We start from the raw sequence: 23,857 nt of genomic DNA on the forward strand, positions 1-23,857 counted from the left end.
CCATGGACGAGCGATATAATTTATTATTATTATTATTTTAAAAATGAGTTAAGCTTGGCTGCTCCCACCTTAATTCTGTTGCATCACGCAAGGATCTCAACATGCGACTTGAATCTTGCGTCAGATTTGCAGAGGTGGCGGCAAGCAAACAACTTAGGTCTCAGGTATACTCCTAGCAAATGACTGCCCATCGAAGGAAGTTAGAATGGGAATGCAAGGCTTACATTTGCCTTTAAGCCAGGTGCTCTCCTCCTATTTATGTGAACATTGCAGTCATTGCTATTGCTGAAGAGATGAATTAAAATGCAGATAAACATTTTGGCTAATGAAACAACAAAGGCAGCCATGTTGGTTCGTAAGAAAAATACTTTGAAATGCAGAGTTGGGCATATTAGTGTTATGAGTTTGGGGGCAGTAGGCTGTATGCCTGAGCCCCCTTCTAATTCCTGGATTCAGCGCTGATTCAATTCCTGGAAAAGCCAGGCTAGCTTCCTGGTGAGGCAATGGCTCTCTAAGTATGGGCCACTCAGGTAACAAAGGAAGTGGCTCTGTGCCAGACAGAAAATGGGTGGGTGGGGGGCCCTCCCTCAACTCTCTGGTAGTTAGAAAGACAAAGGCCAGAGTAGGGAGTCTGGGTTTTGTGAATTGGAAGCAAGACTGCAGAACCATGCCTGATTTTTGCTGGAATCCAAGGCTGTGGCTATTGGAGAAGCAAGTCCCTCTTTGTGGTAGGTTCGGGTTGTACATATGTGCAAATCGTATATCCTCATTCATTCAGCCTCGGAAGCCCATTTTGTGGAAGGTCTGGCACCAGCATGTAGGGCCCCTTGTCATGGTCTTGATGAGGGCAGCAAGAAACCCACCAAACCCCAACGCCCCCTCAGGTGCGCATTGTGTAGGAAGCAGACCAAAAACACAATGCTGGTTTGATGCTTGCAGGCGCACCACACATTGTGAAATACAATATGCTCACAGAACCTTTCGATACTGTCAGAGGCTGTTGTTGCGACTACTCTAGAGTAACGACGCTCCACATTCTTGTCTTTAGACAGTTTTATTTAGTGCAGTCTATTTACAGTAAAATGGGGGTGCAGAAACATGTCTGCTTAGTCCGAGGCAGAATCCGGGAATGGTGCGCCCCTTGTCTTCTTCCAGCATAAGAGTCTCGGGACGCCAAACCTTCTTCCCCGCCTTCTCCTGCGTAATTCCGGAACCGGAGGGAAAAGGGGCCTGCGTTCCATGTTTTCCTTCTCCCCCTTTCCCCCCTCTCTTTCCTCCTCCCTCGTGCGTAGGAGGGGCTCTTCTGTGCTGCCGGAGCCCTGCATCCCTCTTCCTCCTTCCTCAGTGGACCCCGCCCCCTCCCCGCTGGCATTGCTGCTATTGGAGGAACTGCTCTTTATGATGGGAGGGGGATCTCTGTATTCCCTTCCCCTTACAGATACGCTCTTGGGTGTCAGGACAACGGATCAGAGGGGGAACTTGACATCAGGGTACACTCATGGTAACAGAATACTGGCTCTCTGTGCTATCCATACCTGCCAAGTTGCTGTCGGAGAAATAAGGGACCGGGCGGAAGTAGCAGGCCGGAAGTAGCGCTGCCACCATTTTGGAACTGGGCGGAGCCTGCTCAGAAGTGACTTTTGGTGCTGCTCCGCCCAGTTCCAAAATGGCCGTCGCGCCAGAATAAACCGGGGAAAAACAAAAAAAATCCGTTTTTTCAGCTAGGAACAGCTGGAAAAACGGGGATTTCCCTGGGAATTTGGGAGACTTGGCAGCTATGGTGCTATCTCGGTCTTCCTGCCTCACCCCACCCCACCATTTCTGTGTTAAGGAGACCACAGGCAGCCTCTTTCCCAAGGACCCCCCCCCCCAAAAAAGATACTGGCTAGGATATTTGTGACTTGGGTATTTAGACTTGAAAGAGGGAGGAAATAAATTGGGCAGTTCCTAGTGCCTATGCGTAGTCGTTTCCTTGAGCAAAACGTGATGTGAACCCCTTTAAAAAAGCACTGTCAGCCAGGTTATAAAAAAAGATATGACAGTAAGAAATCCACTGTATTAAAACAGTACAACTGTTTCAAGGATTGGCGCCTTAAAGAACCACACACAAAACATTTCTTGCTGGTTGCAACTGTATTCCTCAATCTATTGCTCTCCTTGTAAAAAAAACAAAAAAACAAAACAAAACCAAGAACATGAAATAAAATGAGGCTGGTGGGCATGACATAATTTGGCAAGGAATTGTGTTGATGCCTCCAGTAGGGGCCTGCTCTGAAACCAGAACGGACCAAAACAATGGAGCTATATGTATATGTCCAAAGGTCTTGGGGTTCCAGGCTCTGACATTGCCTGTGAATCCTCCTTTACAGCTTCATATCCCAGTGCGACCAGCAATCCATTCCCGATAGTAAGTTACTCGTGTGTAGACTCCAGGCTTGTTTGGCTTCGCACATTCTTCACCCCAGCTCACTATGCCAACCAGGTACCATATTCCTCTAGAATCAGAAGTAACCAGAGGACCACCAGAGTCGCCCTAGGGGAGGAAACAAGACCATTTTTGGTATGCATAATATTTGGTGCAGTGGGGTTTAGAGCAGGGGCCAACAAGCTTTTTTGGGAGGGGGCTGGTTCACCGTCCCCCAGATCTTGTGGCGGGCCAGACTGTGTGTGTGCAGCAGAGGGGGCTTCTATCCCCCCCAGCCCCTCCCCAGCCCCTGCCTACCTATGCTGTTATGCCTGCCCTTACGAGGGCTGCTTTCAGGCCACTCGTCCCGCCGCCGCCACTGCCCACCTGTCGCTCGCAAGGGCAGGCACAGGAGCTGCAGTTGGGAGAGGCGCTGCCCTGCGCTCTGCCAACCGCGGCTCCTGTGCGCCTGGCCTGCCCTTGTGAGCGGCAGAGGCTGTTGGCGGCAGCGGAGGGATGAGCAGCCTGAAAGGGCTGGCTGGCTCTGGAGAGGAACTGTCCAAAATGGCGCTCAGCCAGCTCAGCCCAGCCCCCTTCCTCCACTACGCAGGGCAGGGAGAAGCCGGGAGGGAGGAGGGATGGGGAAAATGGCGCCCCCCCAAATGGCGGTACCGGGGGGAAATGGAAGAAAATAAAATGTAACAAACAGAATTGGCAATCCACAGTACGTCCGTGGGCTGGATCCTGAGGGCAATTGGGCCGGGTCCAGCCCACGGGCCATAGTTTGCTGACCCCTGGCTTAGAGCCGCATGCTGGCTTTGGAGCTGCAAATTAGTATGTCACATTAAAATGCAAGCTGCGTGGATTTCTCTCCACTTTGAAGCTATTGGACTTACTTGGCAGGCATCGCTCCCTCCTTCCAGGTACCCAGCGCAAAGCATCCCTGCCGAAATGGCGCCATTGTACACGTTTCTTCTGTTGCAAATCTCATTGCCTATAATTTTCACTTCTGTTTGGCGGAGTTCACCGACGCTGGGACCTAGTTCCAAAATAATACAGGTGGCGTGAAATTTCACAGGAAGGCTATGGTGTAGCACCACATAACCCCACGTGACCCCATGTGACACAGGACCACAGAATCATCGTTCAGTTACAGAAGCACTGCTAACCAATGCACTCTCAGCACTTCACCTCCATTGCAGGTAGGGGAGTTGTTAAGATATGCCGAATTTGAAGCCAGGATCTCAGGGTCTGATGCTTAGACTTCGCCTAGTGAGTTCCTTAGGCAGTGCGTGCTCAGCCCTGAGAGCCCTAACAAAACAGGGAGTTTGCAACATGGCCCTCTAGGATTGGCAACATGAAGCCTCTGGTTTGGCCAGACTTGATACAGATGCTGTACTAGAAACCTGACATTCATCCCTTGTCTGGTCATTAAGGGCTTGCAGCTTGGTCCACTGGATTACTCAAGAGAAAGTACAGTGGTGCCTCGCTTAACGAATGCCCTGCTTAACAAAATTTCCGCTTAACGAAAGGTTTTTTCTAGCGGAGGTTGCCTCGCTAGACAAATTCGTTTTACGAAAAATTCGTCCAGCGAATCGCGGTTTACCATAGGAATGCATTGAAATTCAATTAATGCATTCCTATGGGGGAAAAAAATTCAAAAAAAAAATTCATTGCATTCCTATGGGATTCGCTAGACGAATTTTTCATTATAAGAAAAGACCTGTGGAACGAATTAAATTCGTCTAGCGAGGCACCACTGTAAACAAGCCACACCCTTGACAAGACAAGTTTGCAGAAAAAGCCAGCACTGCATGGTTCTTTGCAATGCCAGAACTTTCTTTGTCCGCACCCCAAGATTATGGACACCTGCAAACTCCTACGATCAAGGGTTGTAAGTGATAGCTGTGCAACCAAGGATATGTTCTGTTTGGGCAAGGCCTCACCCTGGCTGTGAAGCTGGGAATCATGGAACCTTGCAAGGACCCACAATCCCTGGCTGCAGATGACAGCTTTGGGATGGGGAAAGTGGGAAAGAGAAGTTCAAGCTTAAAAATAAAAAATAAATAAGAGCCTCCTGATTTCGTAGAAAGTAGCTTGGCTTTTTTCTGAGCCACTCTGATGTGAACCATGGGGAGCTCACACACCTATCCAGTGAGCTCCGGAGGAAAACAGGCTGTTGGAATGGCTCACCTTAATGAAGAAATTTTAAAAGTGGCTGCAGAGTGTCCTTCTTAGGCTGTGAGATCCCCAGCAACCCTCTCCTACTCATCCCAATCTACAGAGTACATTTGCAACTATTTTATTTTTGTACGGATACACACACATTCCATTTTAAAACACTAACAAGCAGACACCTTCCCTTGCTTACAAAGGATGTAGTGAGATTGACAGGTGGGTCTTTAAAGCAGGTTGCACAGCTGGACTCAGGGCATGGTCAGGGCCAGAGTGATGCCATTGGTAAGGTAAAAGGTAAAGGTAAACGACCTCTGGACAGTTAATTCCAGTCAAAGGGGACTATAAGGTTGCTCATCTTGCTTTTAGGCTGAGGGGGCCAGCGTTTGCCCACAGACATCTTTCCTGGTCATGTGGCCAGCATGACTAAACCGCTTCTGGCGCAACGGGACACCGTGACGGAAACCAGAGTGCACGGAAATGCCATTTACCTTCCCACCGCAGCGGTACCTATTTATCTACTTGCACTGGCGTGTTTTCATACCGCTAGGTTGGCAGGACCGGGGACAGAGCAACGGGAGCTCACTCCGTCGTGGGGATTTGAACCGCCGACCTTCCAACTGGCAAGCCCAAGAGGCTCAGCGGTTTTGACCACAGCGCCACCTGCGTCCCCTTTATGGCACTGGCACCTCAGGACGGTCCACCAAACCCAACTTCAGATCAGGTGCTTGAGGAGGTCCCATGCAGATACTGTTCCACAAACCCCTATACCATGCTACTGATTGTAGTGGCCTGAGCAATACCTTCCCTGTGCTCTCTTTGGATATCTGGTGGTTTGGGTTTGGACCTGCTAAGGGAGGTGTCACTCCACGACTTGGAACCGGCCTTGCCACAGTGCACCTTGAAAGTCAACGCCTGTGTTTAAGCTGAACAGATAGTTACTGACCTTCATCTCTCAGAGCGCCATATCCCGTGACGAAGCAGGTGGTGTTTTCCGGAAAGATATCCCTGGACTCCGGGAGACAGATGCGGTGCACGGCTGCCGTAAACTGCACTGGGTACGCGAGCTCCACGACAGCAATGTCAAACTCATGTCTCATGACGCTCTCGGCGTATTGCTCATGGATGATGATCTGGCGAAGGTTCCTTCTCATTAGTGGAGGGTTTAAGCGGGCCCCAAAACTAGCTGTCCAACTACGGAGATCCCTCACTCTAAAACACATTTGAGAGTGGTACAATAATAATCCATTCTACTCGACATGCACATAGAGTTTTCTTGCACCCCAGCCTTTCTTAACAACAAGTTAATATTAAGGCAAAAGAGGGGATGGGGAAGGGCAGAATTCTCCTCTTGCCTACTGATTTGGCCCCACAGTTCTCCCCCAGGCATACCTGCCAAGTCCTGGACGGAAAGATCCGGGATCGGCAGCCCGCGACACCGGAAGTTACGTAGACGCAACTTCCGGTGGCGCTTTGCCCTTCTATGGGCACCAGAAAATGGCAGCGCCAGCGCCGGAAGTCGCTTCCACACATGACCAAAAACACGTAAAAGCGACTTCCAGCGCCGGTGCCGCCATTTTCTGATGCCCATAGAAGGGCAAAGCTCCACCGGAAGTCGCTTTTACGCGTTTCCGGTCATGTGTGGAAGCGACTTCCGGCGCCGGCGGCGCCATTTTCTGGTGCCCATAGAAGGGCAAAGTGGCACCAGAAAAATGGCCGCCGGCAGAAGCAGTTTTAAGGGACAATATTGGGATAAAAAGCTAAACGGGACACCGCCGGGAAACGGTAGGAAAAAAGGGGTTTTCCCGGCGGAAACGGGATACTTGGCAGCTATGCCCCCAGGCGTCTCCCCGGCCAGAAATAAGTCCAACTTGGAAGGAAGGAAGCCAAGCAGCAAGGAGAATCATGAGTGGGCACAATGACCAAGCATCAATTTCATATGTTTTGAACATATAACTGGGGTAGAGGTTGCACGTGTGATAGCTTTTTAAAGATATCTGGTGTGATAGCTTTTTAAAGATTCTGATTACTCATGTAATGTTGGTGCAGAACCCAGATACAGTTTTAGCAAGGCTGGGAGGTGGGGGGGGGAGAGGTCTTCTCACCCTCTAAAGCAGTGAGCTGCAGTTAAAAGCCATATATCACCGATCAGTGTTGCGCCACAGCGATGGATGCCGTTCAGCTGCAGACTGGCTTGCCACGGCCACTCCCCTTCCACCGCAATGTTTCCTCCATAGATTCTCTCCACAGATCTGTCCGTTCGTGTCCCACAACCTGCCAAAGAACATCTTCTTAGCCCAATTTCTTTCCCGACAACAAAGACTTTTGTCATGATCTGCATGTGACATATTCTGAAGAAGTAGAGCGGCTTTAAAAACTTAAGAAATTTACTGGCCTTCTAGTTTAAGAACATAACGTAAAGCAAAGAAATGATGCTGACTCCACCCACTGCTTTTAATATTTCTGCAAAACTCACTTTAGAGGCAGGGAGGAATGAATGACAATCTGATGGGGGTCAGAAAAATTACCCAGCAACCCCCCCCCCAACATCCCCAGGAGATCTCACCCCGGACTGTCTCCTTTTGCCCTTTGGGAGGTGAAAGAGATCATTCTGCCAGCAATGCGTAAGAAAAAGCAGTTGCGGGGGCGGGGGGCTCTGCTTCAGAATGTGCACCTGATCCAAATTGGGGACCCTTGTCAGTTTTCTGCCTCACCTTCAGCCCCTTTCCTGGCTGCACTTTGCTCCCAAAGGTGTAAATTTGTAATAAATAACACCTTGGGGGAAGGGGAGCAATATTTAGCAAGGAAGAGAATTTGGGGCCCCATTCTGAATTGGAAGCATTGTCCAGAATGGGATCTGCCTTTACTGCAAAATAAGAAAGCTGCCAGTTTTGTTTTGTTTGCTTTTAAGTACAAATAACATTTAGTTGGGTCCTTACCTGCTGAAGACCAATTGGCTCTATTAAAACCATTATTTTGTCAGCTCTGTGTTTTATAGCGGAGGAGAGTTGAAAGTGGTTTGAGATGCTGTAAGCACACGCCCCTGATTAGACATGATTTCGAAACAATATCAAAACCCTGTTTTCCATGAGCAGCTATCTAAAAACCACGTCCAGCTCTTTGACAAAGCTATTCCCTCACCTCCAGTCTTGATACATATTGTATGGATCCAACCCACATACAGCATGCGCTAAGGAGGCACACCATTGTGGTGGCGATACCAGGATTCCCGTTAAAGGGGTCTAGGAGGGGAGGCATTGACCATTTGCCCAGGTGCCATCATTGCCCTCCCCCTCCAGCGGCGGCGAAAAGGGGAACGGACTACCTGCTTGAACATATGTTCTCCAGAGCTAGCCCAACCCCCACATATGCTGGATAACCCGGAAATTACCCAGACCCTCGGCTGGGGGACTGGGAAGGATAAACACCCAATGCCTGTGCCAAGGTCTCCCTACATCTGAATCTTAATAAAGTTGTGGCCAATTTTAATCCCATAGAACGTTGTCTGGTGTCATTCTTCTGCTCGGGGGCTGCATGGGGTTTGGGGGGGTCTCCGTCTGACCACGCAAAAGCCTGAGGTTTAGGGGGGGGATTCAATCACTGTTTTACAAGCTGCAATAAAGAGCATGAAATCACTGCAGGACTCTGAGTATATTTCACTTAGTTAATGAGTTAATTGCCCTGATTATTTAATAAGTGGCTCCAGCCGATTTGCGATAATCTTCTCTCTAATTGACATCGAGCAGCCAGCGACAGGCGTGGACTTCTGTTTGGCAGCCCATAATCTCCCCTGAACTATACACTACTAGCTGACTCACGTGTCAGGCTGCACTTTCTCAGCTGCAAAGCAGCACCAGGAGGGGGTGATTTGCAGGTGAAAAGCAGCAGCTATGGATTCCAGATCAAAACTATCAGGGCCCATGGGGTGAGCTGAGGCAGCTGCCTCAGGCAGCAGCGCCTCCTGGACACCCCAAAACCCGAGGAAAAGTGGTGGCTTCTGGCAAGACCAGATTTTGCCAGAACCTGCCACTGCTGCTTCATGGGTACCACCATATTATCTAGGTAAAGGAGGCTTTGGCAGCGGGGCAGAACCGCAAAACAGGACAGGAGGACCCTACAGACTGTGTAACAGTTCTGCGATTGAGGGTTCGGACAGGTAAACATGCATAACATTTGTTTAAATTCGTAGCATGAAGACATGCCCTCAAACTCCTTTAAGGTGTGTGGAGAGCCCCCCCCATTGTTGTCAAATGATGTCTTTCTTGCCTGATAAAACTCCAAAAGTAGCATGTATATCTACAGTGGTACCTTGGTTCTCAAACGCCTTGGTACTCAAACAACTTGGAACCCAAACGCTGCAAACCCGGAAGTAAGTGTTCCGGTTTGCGAACTTTTTTCGGAAGCCAAAAGTGCTCCGTTTTGAGTGTTACACTTCCGTTTTGAGTGTTACTGTTTTGAGTGTTACTGAGGTCTGTCTGTTTTTGCTATTTATTTTGCGTGTTGTTGTTTTTTGTGGATTTTTTGTTTTGGCTTTTTGTGACTGTGTGGAACCCAGTTCAGCTTCTGATTGATTGACTGATTGATTGTGTGACTGCAGGACATTGTTTGCTGCTTTCATTTTATGGATCAATGGTCTTGTTAGACAGTAAAATTCAAGTTAAATAATGGTTACCAGATTTTTTTTCAATAAATCTGGGGACACTTTTTATTTTTATTTTTATTTTTTTGAAGCTGAGTAGCCACAGGGAGTCAGTAGTGGGGATGGTGAGGCAAAAGACCCTGGGCCCAAGCACACATGCATATTGTATAAAGGTGCAAAGCCCTTCTTTCGCACCCTGTGAAACATAAATGCGCAGTGTTTTTTTTATTAAAAAACTGGGCAACGGTGCACCGCTCGCCCGTGACTCCCTTCCCCAATCTCCTGCCCCCTTCCCCCTTTGTTTTGACAGATCAAGGGAGGCTCAGGAGTCGCGGGTGGGCGGCTGTTGCCCAGGAGGGGCGCAAGGCACACGGTTTCTCTGCCAGGCAATTTTCCGGAGAATATTCTCAAGAATATTCGCTGCTGGAAAATCCTCTGGAGAATATTCTCCACAAACTAATTTCTGTGTCGTCTGCACAGCTGCTTTAAATGTACACACCTCATTAATCGAGAATATTCTCCAAAAGATTATTCTTGAGAATTTAACATCACTATGTATAACCTCTCCCAAATAAGGCTTTACACCAGCCCTGAGAAATAGGTTTGGCTGAGAGAAAATGAACACACAAAATCTCACGAGATTTTGGCAAGATCTTATGAGAACTCACCAGAAACCACAAAGGTGATGAGGCAGCCGCATGCTCATATTTCACCCCTGGATATGCATAATACCCAGTGTTGTGATTGTGATCACATTTTGGTTCTGATCTCAGGTCCACTTCTGCAGTGTCCCTCTTCTTCCAAACATCGCCAATCTGCAGCTAGATCTAGCTGCCTTAGATAATATGCCATTTCAAGCAAGTTGGCATAAAAGGGCGACATTTGAAAACAACCACTCTCATTTTTTTAAAAGTATATTTTAGCATGAATATGTATTTATGAGCAGAGGGCAATGTTTACGTTGCAAATTTATTGTATTGTATGTTGTTGGTCTTTTGTTTTTTTGTTTGTTTTTTGTAAGTTTTTGGCTGTTTTAAATTTGGAGGTTTAAGTACATATATGTTGGTATGGGAATTGTTGTGTGATGGGCCAATGGCCGTAATAAATATCAATCAATCAATCAGCATGAATATGTTCACAGGTGTCTGTGAACAGATTTAAACGCCATCTGAACAAAAACTATTTTTACCAGTATGCAAAGGAAACAATTTATTTCCATCAACTAGGCACAAATCAGATATATTAGAACAAATGCAAAGAGCAACAGATTCAAGCATTCACTGAAAGAATGAAATCAAGAGATAGACAGTTTTAAAATGAATGTATTTGCAAATGCATTCACTCCAGCTGTATATTTGAATAGCTTGTGTGCATTTTGCCATGTATCCACCAGAGGGTACATGTAATATGAGAAAGAGAGAGATTGTGGTGGTTGATTTTATTTCCAGTACAGTCATACCTCAGTTTAAGTACGCTTCGGTGTGAGTACTTTCAGTTTAAGTACTCCGCGGACCCGTCTGGAACGAATTAATCCACTTTCCATTACTTTCAATGGGAAAGTTAGCTTCAGGTTAAGTACGCTTCAGGTTAAGTACTCTGCAGACTGTCTGGAATGGATTAATCCACTTTCCATTACTTTCAATGGGAAAGTTTGCTTCAGGTTAAGTATGCTTCAGGTTAAGTACCTGAAAATGGCCCCCACGACTACAACCCTTCTCGCTCCGGAGCTCTTATTAGAGCCTACCAGAGAGTTGGGGAGTCGGAATTGGGGCGCTGCTGAGCAATCTTCTTCCCCAGAACACTCGATCTGGGGCTCTTTGGGGTGCAGCGTCGCTCTCGCTGCTCTCCCCCCCTCGCAAAGTCGGGTTGCCTCGGAGCTCGAGACAAACCCCTCCGGATGGCGCTGGCGCTGGACCAGAAGCTTCAGGTTAAGTACTCTGTGGACTGTCTGGAACGGATTAATCCACTTTCCATTACTTTCAATGGGAAAGTTCGCTTCAGGTTAAGTACGCTTCAGGTTAAGTACAGACTTCCGGAACCAATTGTGTACTTAAACCGAGGTACCACTGTACTACCTATTCCCTAGGATTCACAGGCCTGGTGAATTGTGCACAGAAGATATGCAAGGAAATGTGCTCTTCGTGGTACTTACCTGTTCTGAAATCTTACTTGGTCACGTTAGATTCTAATTTTTAGAATGTGACCAAAAGCAACACAGGATGGGAACCCCACAGAGTATTTTTAGAGCTGAGGAAAAGCATGCCAGAAGACACTCTTCTGAGAAAAATAAGACCATGTCACAGAACTTTCTCTGAATATTCTCCAACAAATGGTGGCCCCCATTTCCCCATCACCAGCACCACCTCCCCACACAATGCTCAGATGAAGTTCAGAACATTGTGGGGAATGCAAAATGGCAACCAGGCTCTCACAACATAGTTGCTGCTGTTGCCACTTCCAGAAGCAGCCAAAACCAAACAAACAACACTGTAGGAAAGAGGGTTGGCTACTCACCACTAATGGAAAGTCTTACAGGTCCCCCAACAACAAACAACAAACAACAACAACAACAACAACAACAACAATATGTTGGCAAATTTCTCCTCCCCCTGGAGAAATTTGATTAAATGGTCCCTTCCATTTTTCTGCCCGCAAAGAAGCGTTGAAAATTCCCAGAAGCCATTTGTACACATCTCTAACATTTTTATTTTAAGTGTTTGTTCTGCTAAGTCGTTGCAAAAAATGTTGCTCCTCTTCAAAATGGCAAAATGGGAAGAGTGTTAGCTTAGGCTGGAGACATTCTGACCCCGATTCCCAGGTGGTTTTAATGGAGACACAGCAGGGTAGCTGCAGCTTGCCTTAGGTTAATATTGAAGAGTGATGAATTAGCTGCCTACCTTGAGTTGGAAAGTTTACTGTAGCTATTGGAAACAAAGAGAAGAGGAAAGCGTAAGATGCAGGTGAATAAATTAGGCGACAATCCTATGCACACCTCCATGGCAGTAAGTCTCACAAAATTCAGTGGGCTTAGCACTTAATTTGCACTTTCAAAAGCAATATGAGAACTTTAATGCAGGTAAACTCGCAGTTATCCAAATTTGACAATGTATTTCCCCAACCAAACATTGTTTACAACAAGGCAAAATTAGGCAAAAGTGTGCATAAAATGAATATATTAGTGAAAGTAACCCATTATTGGGAGAAGAATTTGCTGAATAATTTTCATGAGGATTTTATTTTTTTTAAAAAAACAACATACTGCTGCAGAAATGCAGAGAACTGGGTGTAAGATTGGGAAAAATGAAAACAGAAAGAGCCAAAATCAACACATCCTTCCACTCCTACTTCTGAGTAGTCACATCATGCATGCTTAGAGGGGAAGCTCTGGCGGTGGCAAAACAGCCTAGGTTCACAAGCACCCAGGAAACTGAAATACTTTTATAATGCCTAAGACCCCTAACAAGAGCCATTAGGATTTCAGACACAAAATGCCCAACAGCAACTCCTACTGCACTCAAACAACCAGAGCACCCTATACCCACAAGCAAGGAAAGGAGGCAACACTTGCATCAAAATCATAGAATTGTAGCGTTGGAAGGGACCCTGAGGATCATCTAGTCCAACCCCCCAATGCAGGAATCTCAACTAAAGCACCCATGACAGATGGCCATCCAACCTCTGCTTAAAAACCTCCAACAAAGGAGAGTCCACTACAGTATCTTCCAAGGGAGTCCGTTCCATTGTTGAACAGCTCTTATCATCATAACATTTTTCCTGGTGTTTAGTTAGATTCTCCTTTCTTGTAACTTGAATCCATTGGTTCGAGTCCTATGCCCCCAGAGCAGGAGAAAACAAGTTTGTTCCATCTACCATGTGACAGCCCTTCAGATATTTTAAGACAGCTATCATGTCATCTCTCAGTTGCCTCTTTTCCAGGCTAAATATACCCAACTCTCTTAACCATTCCTCATAAGCCTTGGTTTCCAGACCCTTGATCATCTCGGTTGCCCTCCTATGCACATGTTTCAGCTTATCAATATCTTTCTTCAATTGGGGCACCCAGAACTGGACACAGGACTCCAGGTGTGGTCTGACCAAGGCAGAATAGAGCAGGACTATGACTTCCCTCGACCTGGACACAAGACCTCTTCTATTGATGCAGCCTGATTCTGTCTTCTGTGACATTACCGTGTTTCTCCAAAAGTAAGACATCGTCTTATATTTATTTTTCCTCAAAAAAACACAGTGGCTTATTTTCAGGGGATGTCTTATTTTTATTTTTTTTTAAGTATGGTACAGTTTAACCTACAAGGTTAAACTGCCTATCACTATGGCCTATTTTCGGGGTATGGCTTATTTTCGGAGAAACACAGTATCTATCCCTCCCAGTTTGGTGCCATCTGCAAATTTGCTGAGCAACAATGGGCCCTGGATAGAACCCTGCGACACCTCCTTTTTCCAGGATGATGAGGAACCATAAGTGAGCACTCTTTGGGTTTGGTCAGTCAACCAGCTATAAATCAATCTAAATGACCTTGTCCAGCCCACATTTTACCAGCTTCTCCACAGAAATACCATGGGGGACTTTGTCAAAACCCTTACTAAAATCAAGATACATTGCGTCCACAGGATTCCCCTGTTCCACCAAAAAAGGAACTGAGATTCATCTGGCATGTCTTGCTTTTGAGAAATCCATGGTGTGTCTTAGTAATCACGGTATCCTTTTCTAAGTGTTCACAGACCAACTGTTATCTGTTCTAGGACCTTTCCTGGTATCAATGCCAAGCTCCCCTGTCGGTGGCTACCCGAGTCTTCTTTTTCCTCCTTTTTGAAGATGAGGACAACATTTGCCCACCTCCAGTCTGCAGAGACCTTACCTGTTCTCCGCAAATTACTGTATATTCCTGCGTATGAGACTACTTTTTAACCCAGGAAAATCTTCTCAAAAGTCGGGGGTCGTCTTATATGCCGGGTCGTATTTCTTATACAGTGAGTATATCCCAAACTCTATATTTTAACTGGAAAAGTTGGGGGTCATCTTATACGCCCAGTCGTCTTATATGCCGGAATATACGGTATAAATCAGGCACCCCCAAACTGCAGCCCTCCAGATGTTTTGGCCTACAACTCCCATGATCCCTAGCTAACAGGACCAGTGGTCAGGGAAGATGGGAATTGTAGCCCAAAACATCTGGAGGGCCGAAGTTTGGGGATGCCTGTTATGAATGATTATAGACAGAGTCTCTGAGATTACACCCCAAGCTCCTTTAATATATGAATTTATTTTAAATAGCTAGGTGTTCCCTTACCACCTCTTTTCCTATCTCAGGCTGCAGTTCCCTCTTTGTATCATTTCACCTTTCTTTAACCCCAAAATCCTTCCTACAGCTTCAAGGAGCCATCTTCCTGGAGAGGGTGATGCTATGTGGTGATGAGGGGCACTCTTGGGGAGGAAATTTGTCCCCATTTGTACTATGAAATGTCAAGGTGACAAAGTTGTTCAGAAGAGGATGTGGGAGTTCCCAAATGCTTTCTGGCGGCTAAGCCCCCAGGCACAGCGCATTTGCAAGTGACAAAGCTTAGCATTGTGATACATTTTTTCATTCTGTAATCTTCCTCTTACAACGCACAAGAAAGGAATGACGGACTCCTGACAACCTGCATGACCAGTCAGTCCTCATCCACAGCTTGAAGGGGCTTTTTTTTGCTTGCTTTCTCTAAACAGGACACTTCAAACAAAAGAGTGTGGCAGCCAACATAAATCACAGAAAAGAGTTGGCAGCAGTCCTTTGTGTGTGTTTTATAGGCATTTAGATTCTACCAGGCAGGCAGGCGTTTACAAAATCCCATGCAAACAATTTATAGCCATGCACAAAACTGGTGCAGGCAACCATTTATCAGGTTTGCAGGCATGCTGTGATTCTGTGGAAGCAGCAATCAGAGCACAGATGCAGATGAAGGATACACAGCTTCCTTGTCTATAAATCTCATAAAAGAAGCAAGTATCTTGCTCTAATGATTGTAAATATATGCTTGAAAAGATTTGGTCAATGAGCAGCCATCTCAGAAGCTAACAGGTTACAGGTAGGTAGCCGTGTTGGTCTGAGTCGAAACAAAATAAAAAAATTTCCTTCAGTAGCACCTTAAAGACCAACTAATTTTTTATTTTGGTATGAGCTTTCGTGTGCATGCACACTTCTTCAGATACACTGAAACAGAAGCAACCAGACCCTTATGTATATTCAGAGGGTGGGGGTGATGGGAATGGGTGATGGGCTGATAGGAGTGGTAAACCTGTTGATGACTGTTAACGACTGTTAATGACTGCAATTGGTCTTGGGGGGGGGGAAGCAAGGGCTAAGGTGCTAAGGAAAGCTTGATCATGTATAATGAGATAAGAATCCTATGTCTTTGTTCATTCCAGGTGGCTCCATGGTTTTAAGCTTGCTAATGAGTTGCAATTCAGCAACTTCTCTTTCCAGTCTGTTTCTGAAGTTGCTGAATCAACAGGTTTACCACTCCTATCAGCCCATCACCCATTCCCATCACCCCACCCGTTTCAGTGTATCTGAAGAAGTGTGCATGCACACGAAAGCTCATACCAAAATAAAAACTTAGTTGGTCTTTAAGGTGCTACTGAAGGAATTTTTTATTTTGTTAGAAGCTAACAGGATTACTGATTTCCAGTAGCTGGGTTTCAGGACCAATAATGTTGGCATTCAGACTTACATGTCTGTTCCAAATTAGCCAACGGAGTATAACCAAGTCTCCAAGTTATTTGGGAGAACTCTGGATGCACCTCATATTTCCTAGCATACTGTATATCCACCAGTGGTTGAATGACAACTCTCTTGTACGTAGAAGCATGCAAATCCATATTGTACTCGAGTCGCCAGGAATATATCATACTGGTTACACCCGCAGCCAAAAAGATCATAATCTTCTTTCACTGCAATTATGGCTAATGATAAGAATATGCCCTGTTGCCATTCTTATCCTAATTCCTAAACTAGTGTCTGGAGGCGTTTCTGGGGTGCAATAGGCTGAGCAATCTGAGGTTGAATCCAGGCAAGACAGAGCTCCTTCAAGAAAGAAGATCGCTTGCTCTGGAAGGTTGTTTTCAATGGGATTACACTCTCCCAATGGATCAAATAGGTAGTTTGGGAATCTGCCTCGTCAGCCTGGGTGGTGGCGGCGATGGCAGGATTACATTTTATCCCTTTAGGCTGGTATGCCAACAGTGGCACTGTCTTCTAGAGAGGTCAGATCTAGTCGCAGTTGTACATGTTCTAGTTAAGTCCACAGTGGGTTACTGCAATGCACTCTGCACTTAAAGATGGTTCAGGAAATTCAGATGTTTTGGAATGTGGCCTACCATATCCTCTTGAAAATTAGGCAGTCCAACTGCTTTTGCTGGCTTTCCCTTGAAAGGGCTTTATTTGTTGTGATCATTTGTTGCTGTAGGTCTTGGTTAGAATCATAGAATCATAAAGTTGGAAGAGACCACAAGGGCCATCCAGTCCAACCCCCTGCCAAGCAGGAAACACCATCAAAGCATTCTTGACATATGGCTGTCAAGCCTCTGCTTAAAGACCTCCAAAGAAGGAGACTCCACCACACTTCTTGGCAGCAAGTTCCACTGTCGAACAGCTCTTACTGTCAGGAAGTTCTTCCTAATGTTTAGGTGGAATCTTATGTTTATACTTTGGTTCTGGGATGGATGTCTGTCTTATCATTGCTGGTTTAATAATTTTCTGAGTTGTAGATATTGTTGTTTTCATGGAAAGTACCTTAAGAGAGCTTGGGCTTGTAAAGGCGGGACAGAAATATCTTAAATAAACAACAGTATTGAATAGCAGAACAGGAGCTAGCAGCAACTAAAAACGTCATGCCCTGAAATCAGCTTACATATGGGTCTTGGCTGAGAGTGAAGACTCACTGTTATTCTGGCCTCTGTGCTACAGGTTTAGTGCCAGAAAGTATAAAGGTAAAATTTGGGACAATATTCTGTTTGTTAATGCCACTATGGCAGGTCTCGGGCCCTTGGGCCTTTGTTTATCCCAAACAGTGGTCCCTCGACTTACAAACTTAATCCGTTCCGGATGCACATTCATAGGTCGAAAAGTTCGTAAGTCGAAAAGCGGTTTCCCACTGGAAAAAAAATTCGGAAAAATTCCTAAGTCGAAAAAACCGCATTTAAAATTCCAAAGTCGAGGAAACCGCATTTAAAACCGCCAACAGTTTCCGTTCGGATGTAGAAAAATTCGTAAGCGTGCAGCTATTTGTTCCGTTCGTAAATCGAAAACTTTGGATGTCGAGTAATTCGTAAGTCGAGGGACCACTGTATATGTTAAGCAAAGTTGTAAAACAGTATCTACTGTATACAGCCTAGGTTAGACTGAGAAAACTGGAAAACCAGGTCAGTAAAGATAGCAACTGAGTAGCAATCTAGAACCTAGAAATGTGTTCAGATATTCATTGCTAGCGGTTGTTGCAAGCTTGGCTCACGTGAACAGCTTTAAACACATTTTGGATAAAAGGGGTGGGCAAGTTGTATTGGTGTTTTATGGTATCGCTGCTTTATAGGATATTATAGTTCCGATGCATTTATGTAGCGTGTGTTTGCGAGCCACCCAGAGCTACACTGTCAAAGTGCTCAGAGTGCCACCTTCCCTGGTTCCAAGGGGTTCAGGGTATAGGCTGAGGTTCATCATGGTTCCCAGAAGTGGGGGGGGGCAGGATGCTAGCTATGGCATGCATATCCCTGAATACCTGCTTGGGCAGTTTTAAATTACTTCTGTTATAATGGCTGCTTGTACTTTCTAAACCAATTCTATGTGTGGACCACTGGCAATGTATTTTCTGCTGCCCCTTGAGACCTCTCTTTAAAAAAAAAAAGATGGTTCCTAGTTCGTGCTAGCAGTCTAAATTAAAGCACTTCTTTGCAAGTTGACTTGCCTATCTAATTTTTACTTTTTGACAGCTGCTGTGGGATGCACTTTATTCACGTTTTACAGGCACTCGGGAATACTAAAGACTTTTTGCAGAGCTAAAATGCCATGGATACCCATTTAAAACTCAGCATACTTTGTAGTACAGTGGTGCCTCGCTAGACGAATTTAATTCGTTCCAGGGGTCTTTTCTTATAACGAAAAATTCGTCTAGCGAATCCCATAGGAATGCATTGAAATGTTTTTGATTTTTTTTATGCCCATAGGAACGCATTAATTGAATTTCAATGCATTCCTATGGGAAACCGCAATTCGCTAGACAAATTTTTCATAAAAAGAATTCGTCTAGCGAGGCAACCTCCGCTAGAAAAAACCTTTCGTTAAGCGGAAATTTCATTAAGCAGGGCATTCATTAAGCGAGGCACCAATGTATCTTGACCGACAAATATCTTGGCCCTCAGTAAGCTCCGTTCTCCAGCCCACGCACCCAGTACAGCTTCAGAGCTGCAAAGGGAATCGTTAAAGAGAGAGTCTTTAAAATGGTCTCTCATGTGCTGTTCAGGCTGCAAATACTGTCGACAAAGAGCCAGCCAGAAGGCAACAAGATTCAAGCGCAGTGCCAAAGCAATGCCGTTTCTAGCAACCCCCTTTTGGAACACCGCCCAGTTTTTAGTACTTACAATTGCTGATAAGATGTTCACCATTGGCTTTGTTAATTTCTGGAAAATAAGGCAAAAGAGGCGGTCATGTTAGCACAGTCACTTGCATCTCTTTACGTGGATGGGAATGGACTTTCAAGACTCTGCTTGCAAAAACTGAGCTTTTTATTAAGAACTGGATCATAGCAATGGCTTATCTAGTCCAGGATATCTCTCTCTCTCTCTCTCTCGATTTAAACTTCTATTTGTACATGCTCTTTTCTTATAATTTCTAACTAAACAAAAATAAACCAAAGGAAAAAAAATCCAATAAACTAAATTATATGAAAACAGACTTCCCGTCATTTCCCGATGTAAGTTACATTTACGAAAATGAATGTACTTATACTTCTTACCTTACTCTTACTATAATTTCTAGTACTTTCTTATAACATTATCATACCATTTCCCCTTGCTTAGTAGTACAGTAGGGGACCCAGGTGGCGCTGTGGGTTAAACCACAGAGTCAAGGACTTGCTGATCAGAAGGTCGGTGGTTCGAATCCTTGCAACGGGGTGAGCTCCCATTGCTCGGTCCCAGCTCCTGCCCACCTAGCAGTTCGAAAGCACATCAAAGTGCAAGTAGATAAATAGGGACTGCTCCAGCGGGAAGGTAAACGGCGTTTCCGTGCACTGCTGTGGTTCGCCAGAAGCAGCTTTGTCATGCTGGCCACATGACCCGGAAGCTGTCTGCGGACAAACGCTGGCTCCCTCGGCCTATAGAGCGAGATGAGCGCCGCAACCCCAGAGTCGGACACGACTGGACCCGATGGTCAGGGGCCCCTTTACCTTTAGTAGTACAGTGGTGCCTCGCAAGACGAAAGTAATTCGTGCCGCGAGTCGCTTCGTCTAGCGAGATTTCCGTCTTGCGAAGCACGGTTTGCCGCGGCCACAAAAAAAAAAACTCACCAAAAAACTTCGTCTTGTGAAGTGTGGCCATAAAAAACTTGGTCTTGCAAAGCACCGAAAACATCGTGAAACACTTTTGTCTTGCGAGGTACCACTGTATTTGATTTTCACAAGGGTCATTCAAATGTTATGTCATTGTTATATTTTTGTAGGTATTTCTTGAACATATCCCATTTTTGCGTTAATGATTGTTTTGTGTTTCCCCTTAATATATCTGTCAATCGAGCCAATTCTGCATAGTCTAAGTTATTAAACTTATTCTCCCATTCCCTTACTGTTGGTACTTTCCCCCCTTTCCAGTTCGATGCAATTAATAACCGGGGAGTGGCTGTTGCATATAAAAATATTTCTCTTATATTTTTCGGGATATCACTGCCTAAAATTCCAAGTAGAAATGTTTCTGGCTTCTTTGCAAATGTTAATTTAAAGATCTTTTTCATCTAGTCCAGGATCTCAACCAAATATCTCTGGGAAACCCACAACCAGGACATGACATAAATAGCCCCCTTCCCCCTCTTGCTCCCCAAGAACAGGTATTCATAGGCATTCTGACTGTGATAAAGGTAAAGGTAAAGGGACCCCTGACCATTAGGTCCAGTCGTGACCGACTCTGGGGTTGCGGCACTCATCTCGTATTATTGGCCGAGGGAGCCGGCGTACAGCTTCCAGGTCATGTGGCCAGCATGACAAAGCCGCTTCTGGCAAACCAGAGCAGCACACGGAAACACCGTTTACCTTCCTGCTGTAGCAGTCCCTATTTATCTACTTGCACTTTGATGTGATTTCGAACTGCTAGGTGGGCAGGAGCTGGGACCAAGCAACGGGAGCTCACCCCGTCGCAGGGATTCGAACCGCCGACCTTCTGATCAGCAAGCCCTAGGCTCTGTGGTTTAACCCACAGCGCCACCTGCAGTGGAAGTAAAATAGCCATCAAGATTAGTAGCAGCTGATAGCCTCCATAAATTGATTTAATTGAGCTGGTCTGTGACCGTAAATAAAATTGAATTGAATTGATCTAATCCCCCTTGTAAAGCTGTCCAAGTTAGTGACCATCTCGTGGGAACAAATGCCATAGTTTAATGATGTGGCATGTGAAGAAACCTCTCCTTTTATCTGCCCTGAGTCCCACCGTTCAGCTTCCTGGAATGACCCTGGGTTTTGGTATAAGGATAGAGGGAGGAAAAAATTCTTCCTATCCACTTTTCCAACTGTTTGCCCAGGTGGCTTCTTGGGGTCATTGAGCCTTGCAGATCCCAGACCTGTTGCAACGTGAAACTCCTTGCGAACGTTGGGGAGCTTCCTCAGGCAAAACATTTGAGGTTATTTCAGCAGGAGCCAAAAGAGGTTTCAGAAGACTGGTCTCATCTTCGGGGCCCAGAGCAGTAACAGTTTCGCACATCCGCCATATAATGCAATATCCACAAGTAGCTTGCGCCAATCGTGGTGCGGAACTGTCACCTGCCAATCATGACTGCCTTTTCATTTGTAAGGATAAAGCTATAATCTATTACCGTATTATTCATTCCCAGTGTAGCAATTTGCATAGTGCAACTTGTGCATTTTTTTAAAAAAAAATGGGAGATGTTTGTCATTGCACATATTTAAATCCAAATCATTTATTAATCCAAGACTCTTATGAAAAGACTATGTTAATAAGTCAGCCAGAGTTAATTACCAAATGAATTAGCTAATTCTTTGTTACAGGATGACTAGTTGCCAAGCAACTCTCACCTTTCCTCTGCTCTTCCCAGGCACAGTCTGCACTTTAAAGCTCCAAACACTTAAAAAATTTTTTTTTTGCTCCAGAGCTTTCTCTGCAAAAACCTGAATTGCCATTTGCTGTGCTACAGCTTTAAAGAGCAGGTTTTTTTGGGGGGGAGCAAAAACTTACTCAGACAGGTGGACCTGTGCCTCATAAGTGTGGGACAAAAGTTAAGTGTGGATAAACCCTGAGTCTTCCTTTTAAAATATGATTAAGATGTAGCCCAATGAGCTCACACAATGAGGACCACCTCACTAATCATCACACCACTGCTTTTCCATGGTTGGGAGGAACTACAAGACAGAAGTACTGTTGGTGGGGGACAGGAGGCGGGCAGGTGTGGAGGATTCCCTGGTCCTGAATGGGGTAACTGTGCCCCTGAAGGACCAGGTGCGCAGCCTGGGAGTCATTTTGGACTCACAGATGTCCATGGAGGCACAGGTCAATTCTGTGTCCAGGGCAGCTCTCTATCAGCTCCATCTGGCACGCAGGCTGAGACCCTACCTGCCTGTAGACTGTCTCGCCAGAGTGGTGCATGCTCTAGTTATCTCTCGCTTGGACTACTGCAATGCGCTCTACGTGGGGCTACCTTTGAAGGTGACTGGGAGTGGCTGCCGAGACCACATAACACCGGTCTTGAAAGATCTACATTGGCTCCCAGTACATTTCCGAGCACAATTCAAAGTGTTGGTGCTGACCTTTAAGGCCCTAAATGGCCTCGGTCCAGTATACCTGAAGGAGCGTCTCCAACCCCTTCTGGCGGTTCCCTCGCTACAAGAAGCCAAGTTACAGGGAATCAGGCAGAGGGCCTTCTTGGTAGTGGCACCCACCCTATGGAATGCCCTCCCACCAGAGGTCAAAAAGAATAACAATTACCAGACCTTTAGAAGGCATCTTAAGGCAGCCCTGTTTAGGGAAGCTTTTAATGTTTGATGGATTTCTGTATTTTAATATTCTGTTGGAATCCGCCCAGAGTGGCTGGGGGAACCCGGCCAGATGGGCGGGGTATAAATAAATTATTATTATTATTATTATTATTATTATTATTATTATTATTATTATTATATACCACTGTATCTGACTTTTATAAGACATCTGAAGGCAGCCCTGTATAGGGGAGTTTTTTAATATTTGATGTTTCACTGTGTTTAATGCATTTTATTTGTTGGAAGCCGTCCAGAGTGGCTGGGGCAACCCAATCAGATGGGTGGCATATAAATAATATGTTGTTGTTGTTGTTACTACTGTGGAAGAGCATGGCCATGTTCTTGAACAGCTCCAGAGAATTTTGTGGTGGAACCAGGTGTCCTGTAGGTTAGATCTATCTGTCTCCCACACTGTGTCAGGAAGGAACAGATGATTATACGTCCCATTAAACTTTATGCAGCCCTGTTTAGGGAGGCTTTTAATCTTTAATCGATTATTTTATTCTTCTGTTGGAAGCCGCCCAGAGTGGCTGGGGAAACCCAGCCAGATGGGCGGGGTATAATTATTATTATTATTATTATTATTATTATTATTGTTGTTGTTGTTGTTGCCGAAATGCCTAGAAGGTCCACAAGCTCATTGGGTTAGAAGTATTAACTGCTGCTTGCATTTCTCCAGGACTGCTTTTCTAAGCAGGTCCTTGAAGGCACAGTGCACCTCACCCATACTTCTGTCACTACAGTGGCACCTCGGTTTATGAACACAATTGGTTCCGGAAGTCTGTTCATAAACTGAAGTGTTCATAAACTGAAGCGAACTTTCCCATTGAAAGTAATGGAAAGTGGATTAATCTGTTCCAGACGGGTCTGCGGAGAACTCACCCTGAAGCGTACTTAACCCGAAGCATGGGTGTAATTGGTTCCGGAAATCTGTTCATAAACTGAAGCGTTCATAAACTGAAGTGAACTTTCCCATTGAAAGTAATGGAAAGTGAATTAATCCGTTCCAGATGGGTCCGTGGCCTTCGTAAACCGAAAATTCGTAAACCGAGGTGTTCGTAAACCAAGGTTCCACTGTAGAGCTGGCTCTGAGACCATCTCAATGTCAATAATGGCGTTGCCCTCTATCACAGACCTGATGAGGTTGTGCCAGAAGCACCTTTTCCGCTCCATATTACTCATTTGGGGCATGAATTAGCCAAACAACCCACTTTTTGATTGGCGGCATTATACAAGGGCCACAGAGGTCCTATAAAGTACCTACGCAATCTAATCTATCAGCTCTGTCTCTCAGTCAAAAATAGATATAATATGTAACCCCCTAGTTCTGTATGATTGCGTAATTCCTGAGCACAGCCAGCTGGGAGAGCTTATGAAATATAAGGCATGAGCTG

At 45.5% G+C, this 23,857-nt stretch overlaps 1 protein-coding gene across 1 annotated transcript in view; it reads right to left on the reverse strand.

The window, feature by feature from the left end:
• Positions 1-2,114: 2,114 nt before the first annotated feature.
• The window catches only part of LOC118095109 (transmembrane protease serine 11A-like), a 61,788-nt gene continuing 40,045 nt past the window's right edge, over positions 2,115-23,857 (reverse strand). Inside the window, exons 8-12 of the mRNA XM_088654944.1 lie at positions 18,850-18,888; positions 6,685-6,853; positions 5,526-5,791; positions 3,301-3,443; positions 2,115-2,533 (exon numbers count right to left, since the gene is read on the reverse strand). Coding sequence (XP_088511070.1) covers positions 2,372-2,533; positions 3,301-3,443; positions 5,526-5,791; positions 6,685-6,853; positions 18,850-18,888 — 779 coding nt within the window. The 3' untranslated portion in view covers positions 2,115-2,371. The remainder of the gene's footprint in view (positions 2,534-3,300; positions 3,444-5,525; positions 5,792-6,684; positions 6,854-18,849; positions 18,889-23,857) is intronic.

This window comes from Zootoca vivipara, chromosome 12, assembly GCF_965207765.1.
Source record: "Zootoca vivipara chromosome 12, rZooViv2.hap1.1, whole genome shotgun sequence".
Lineage (NCBI taxonomy): Eukaryota > Metazoa > Chordata > Lepidosauria > Squamata > Lacertidae > Zootoca > Zootoca vivipara.